At 38.4% G+C, this 6,000-nt stretch overlaps 1 protein-coding gene across 1 annotated transcript in view; it reads left to right on the top strand.

Moving 5' to 3' along the window:
* The first annotated feature begins 886 nt into the window (after positions 1–886).
* LOC137261897 (phospholipase A and acyltransferase 4-like) overlaps positions 887–6,000 on the top strand; it is a 60,063-nt gene continuing 54,949 nt past the window's right edge. Inside the window, exon 1 of the mRNA XM_067799704.1 lies at positions 887–1,066. Coding sequence (XP_067655805.1) covers positions 1,055–1,066 — 12 coding nt within the window. The 5' untranslated portion in view covers positions 887–1,054. The remainder of the gene's footprint in view (positions 1,067–6,000) is intronic.

Genomic DNA, 6,000 nt, shown 5'->3' with positions numbered 1-6,000 from the left:
CTGGATGTATTTAGTTAGCGCCACAGGTATGTGAGTCACGTCAGTTGTATAATCGCGGCTTCAGGTGTTGTGGTTGGGTCTTGCCGGATAAAGTTAAACCACGCATTGCACGTACTGGATTTCAAATCAACATTTCAGTTTCACCTGAAAGACTTTCCCTTCCACACATTCGATGAACACAGCGTCTTCTGAAACGTTATATCAGAAATCAGATCAGAAAGCGTACACGCAATTCCTGAAGAGTCACAGAAGCAAAACACAGGTTCACCAAATGTTGATCATTATTAACCGGATACGTTGTTAACTGAGGATTAACAAATGTGTTTTCTTCGAAATGCTCACAAAATGTCATCCTAGTTTGAAACCCTCTCTGAATCCATTGTGACATTGCTAATAAATGGCTAAGAAGTCTATCTGCTGTTTTAAGACCAATTATCATTTAAGCGTGTTAAACAATTCAGTTTGAAAGTGATACTTGCAACTGATATGAACCTGTAAACACGATGTGTCACGTTACTGATGTTTACCGTTTCAAAAACAAGCGATTTATCTGTGAAAACACAATCCTCTTTAGTTGACTAACAGCCTGTAAAATTATAATCTCGTGATCTGATTAGATCTAGTGTTTGTTTTTACTGCGTTTTATCTGTGTGTACCTTTTTCTGAATTACGTTAAATCACAAAGTGTATTATTACCGATTTATGCATTCCCGGTTCAAAAATATTCAAGAGGTCTTTCGTCGATTTGTCGCTCGCGGTACAGCAGGATCATGTAGTGGGTCGATTTCAGCTTAAAGGACACGACCAAACACGATAGATGTAGTTAATCTTTTTTTTAAAAATGAAGTGGTTCATATATGTAATTGTGACGTTAGCCGAATGCACCAATGTCAGAACCGACAGTCACAGTCACTGTTTATCGGCTATCAACGGCTGTCACCGGTGGTTTGCGTCGGTTAACTTCCTCGTGACTGCATAGAGCTGCACCCAGCTATTTGTTCACAGGTACACCTGCCTCAGTCCGACTGAAGAGAGAAGCGTTTCTCCATTTCTCATGGCCGACGCAGTAAGTAAAGTATTTAGTGCAAGGTAAACATATGATTTTGCGCAACCTAATGTAAATAGGAATAATAACATGCTTCATCGGTTGTGGCCAAACGCATAAAATGGGTAATTCTCACAAATTAAACTTATATTCAGTCGGCAACTGATATAAACCTATGAACACACAGTGTTCCACGTTACAAAATACAAGACAAGCGATTTATCTGTAACTACAAAACACTATTAAGATGACTAACACCCTGTAACTTTATACTCTCGTGATCTGATTCGATGAACTGTTTGGGGGTTGTTGTTTTTCATTAATTTTTCTTTTTGTCTTTTTTTTTCTTTTTATGTCAAGTATGTATGTGTGCTCTTTCTGAATTACTTACAGATACAAAGTGTGTTTTTATCAATTTACAGTTCAAAACATTCAGAGCTCTTTCATCGATTTGTTACTGGAAGTACCAACAGAAGAATCGCCCAACTCATGAATTTTCCCACAACTGATGCACCGATGTTATTATTAACGCACTTGTCAGCACCCATCAAAACAACTTAGTTAGTTGATAACTTTCAACTATTTAAAAACTTGCGTCTTGCTTCTGTGACTACAGGCTGACTCTAGTGTGTTGGGAACCCCTTTTATCTGGACTGTACAATGATAATAAATATTTACATTTCTGTAGCTACATGTTATGTGTGTTAAGTGAACACGCGTGAATTAAACATCGACTTTGGAACTCCCTCCCGCAAGCAGAGATAACCATAATGCCATATTCGTCTGCATCTTGTTTAGTCCTTTTTAAACTTAAAATATATGTGAAAACATACCAATCCATTTAGCTTTTGTTTTGTTGAAACGTATTGTTCACTCACAGTACTCTGATAGCTATCTGATAGGTCACAAGAATATATTTTTACTAGGATTGATCGGTGTATTGATTGTTGGTTGGTTAACATTGAACCAGCAATATGCAAGGGTCCGTAAATAATGGACTATCAAGCAGATAATCCAGTGATCGACATTACCAACATCAATTTCACCACTCGATCTTATTAATCGCCTCTTACAACACGTGTAGGCTGCATCTCTTGAACTATTTCTCGTGGTGCTGTTGCTTCCACCTTGTATTGTCGTCCTCTATGGTTAAGCTGTTTAAGATCTAGTTGCTAGTTTTACGTTCGAATCTAGTTCTTTACTGTCCTTCGCCGACAGGTTTGTACAAGTTACGAATGGTTATTAAAATATTATGCATAAAATTAATTGTTCTCGACACGGTATGGCTGCCGTTGTCACGATGAATTTTAACTCACTCGCTCACTCTCGTGGTGCTGATGCTGAGAAACGTCACTCTTTCTGCTCTCCGCTAAAAGTGGCAGGCACACTACTTCGAACATCTCATGAAAGACATTCATCAGATCAGTCTGTACTATTCTTTATTTGTGGTTAGCGTTATAAGTATTTTTTCCATTGTTACATCATGGAAATTGTAAACAAAAATCAGTAAGTGCAAGTGGCAACTGGAGATCTATGAACTATACGGTTACCATATATATATATTGCTTACGTTATATATATGGGTGCTGATGTACAATGCTACAAGTATAGACAACTAATTAGCATTTGGAGTGTATTCGATCTGAAAACAGTTCAGTATTAAAGGTGACATTCAGAAGATCCGGGGTATAATTGGTTATGCTTGCCACAAAACGCAACAATGTTTGTCGTGAGAGGGGACTAACGGGATCGGGTGGATTGTCTGGTCCAGACGTGATTATTTACAGACCACCGGCATATAGCTGGAATATCGCTGAGTGAGGCGTAAACCTTAACTCGCTCATTCACAGAGGAAAATCGGTGAAAACAGGGTAAATTCAGTAAGATACATTCAGATTCTTCAGCTGGGACTGGTTATTTCTGAAAGAGGTCTCCTATTTTTCTTGCAATAAGATAATACCATATATCGTCACAGATATCTTACGAAATAAATATTCGTAAATACAACCCAAGCATCACTTATTCACACGAAAGGCATGAAACAGTTACTAAATGGTAAAACTATAGCACACGACACGGAAACATTGTCGGGAAACTTGATATTCATGTTACCATCATATTCATGAGTGTATTCCTTTTGTGGAACGATTCATGCAATATTGTTTGAGATTTTGATCTTTGATGATTTAGATAAGTGCCATGTGATAATCTCTGAATTTCTGCCAGGAGCGTTTTACAGAATATTGTCGTGGCGTAGTCATTATGGGACATGGAAGATTTCCAAGAATATTGCGTTAAATTAACGTGCTTGAGGAGTCTTGTGTGAAACATGACAAAGTTCTTATCAATAAAATCACACTCGATTGTACTGAATATCGTGACAAACGAATGACTCATAGTTGTTTTCAAATTGAAAGAAGCAGAATTTTGATGAAACTGCATTTTTTTATCACTGATGATGTTTTAATTGATTTCACTAAAGAAATCCTATAATTGCTCCTGATGTCAATTGTCATCTGACAACTGCTCTAGGCCTTACACATGTTGTGGTGAAATAATATGCTTTGTGTTACTGTTTTGAATGAATAAAACGTTTCTTCTTTTTCTCACTTAAAATGTTTTTCAGTTGTAATTCTTAAAAGGTATATTTACTGTCTAATTTTAATAGATGGTCCTCTAAACAAACTTTTGAACGTAAACCCTCTCTGTTTACGTTGACGCCTTCAATTTTGATATTGATTTATATATTTATATATAACCATTCTCATTTTATTTTACGCGTTGTGGCATGAAGAGAGTTCACCCACTCTTCTTACTGTGCTCAGATTGAAACTAAATGTTGGAAATCTGAGTCGTGTACTGCGTTAATTTCAAATTATAAGGCAAGGCCCAACAACAAACGCTGTAGCTATTTCCTTATGAATCGCATACCTGTGATGCTAGCCGAATACAAAGACAAAGGTCAAAACCGATTGTATACCAACCGAGCAAATCTCGAGGAAAGTTTTGTCAATGGATTCCTGGGGAATAGCGTGTGTTTCTCGAGAGACAGGAGGAAATCACGTGATTGCATAAAGCTGCTCTCGGCTACCTGTTCACAAGTGAACCTGTGATGACTCAGTAAGTGAAGTAATGTGGTGACTGGCGATGAGGTCGCTTTTATCTACATGATAGATCAATGCTGATTTGTACGCCAACAATGCAAGAAGGCGTACCCATTGCGTATCAGTTCATGACATGTGCAATCTATCCGTGGCGTGCGAAGACTGTGCAGGAAATCACCGTGTCATCATCACATGAACTAGTCGTGACAAGTCCCGCCCGCCCATTGCACAAGAAGTTAGATGGCGTGAACATGTCCCACACAGTTCGTATGCATAGCGAGCCAATGCGCGACACTGCCTGTCACTGGAAATTGACATACTTTGAAAAGGACCACCCAAAGTGTTTGCGAATTAGATGCGCAAGTGACACGAAGTTTATGCGTGACAAAATTGTGAACATTTCCAATTTTCTTTTCGCACTGGTATGTAGTCTTGCACAGTTAATGCACGCTTCACAACAATATGCCGAGTTTACTCATCGGCCAACCATAGCAGGGACAAAATTCGTGCAAGTGTCAGGGTGGATTATTGCGTCAATTACACCATATAAGGAATACCCAACCACGATAGCTGAAGCTACGTTTACAAAATGGCCATCATTCAGTCGTGCAAGTTTGTCCAGGCCCAGTTGAACATGCAGGAAAAACGATATGATGTAAACCTGTACATGACCCACTTAACGAGACAATCTGACACTAATGCTACGGTTGTACAAAATTCAATGACATGCAGAGAGTGAGTGAGTTAATATTTAACGTCACATCAGCAATAATTCAGCCATATTGTGACGAGAACATTCAACAATGAAAAAGACCATGTGCACGTTATGAAACGTTTGTGTGAAACATGATTCACGTTGGCAATGTATACAATGTTTAGAAATTAGTCAAACTAAGAAATTAGAAATTCAAAATAAGTGTACGCAGGTCGTGTGATTTTTATTAACTTTCAAAATGCATACAAATATGGTTATAAATCAATTACGGTTTACCCTAAATATCTCCAGGGTATACGTTCTGATAAGTCTCCACTATACCCTGGATGCATCTACGGTTGGCCCGAAAAGTTTATACCTCCCTTTGCTGGCTCCGCTTTCTCACAGTAGCCAAAAAACTAAGCCGCCGTTACAAATAAACTTACCAGTGTCAACAAAGATAGCGGTCGCGAGGGTTTGTTCACAGCGCGACTGAGGCTTGGAGAAATAATACAGACACATTGATAGGTCCGAAATTTGCTAAAATATATGCAAGAACTCCTTCTGTCTCTTTAAGAGATCATCTGCATGGTTCGTGTTGCCAAGTTTAATCGGTTAGATAGTTTGATAAGCGAAAGTGAGTTGTGATTGGTTCGCTCTACTTCCCACGTAGACACCTGATTGGATAAAAGGCCAATCAGTCGAGGTAATAGATTTATCGCGCTTAGCCGTAGATGCATCCAGGGTATCGTGCAGACTTATATTATCAGAAAGTATACCCTGAAGATATCGAGCGTCATTAGGGTTATAAGACAAAATATAAAGACGTACACTGACTTCGCAATTTGTCAGTCCTAACAGTCTTTGTTTTACTACTGTCAGATTATTAAACTTCAAAGTATTAATTATTTTCATAAAAATGAAGTAAAAATGACTTCAACTTTGTTGATCAGCCTACACTTAAACTATCAATTGCGCATACGTGTGGCGCAAGACAGGTAACGAACCAGTCACGAATTCTTGGATGATATCCGCGAGACAAAAACACAAACAAATGGAACAACCCGTCCACGGAAATTGCCCTGCGCCGGTGCCCCTTTAAGAAAATTGGTATATACAGTTTTCAACTTATACAACAATGAAGCTACATTTAAAAC

This window comes from Haliotis asinina, chromosome 14 (assembly GCF_037392515.1).
Source record: "Haliotis asinina isolate JCU_RB_2024 chromosome 14, JCU_Hal_asi_v2, whole genome shotgun sequence".
In the NCBI taxonomy this organism is placed as follows: Eukaryota; Metazoa; Mollusca; class Gastropoda; order Lepetellida; family Haliotidae; genus Haliotis; species Haliotis asinina.
Note: the sequence above shows the minus strand (reverse complement) of the source record. Positions and strands in the feature narration are given on the sequence as shown.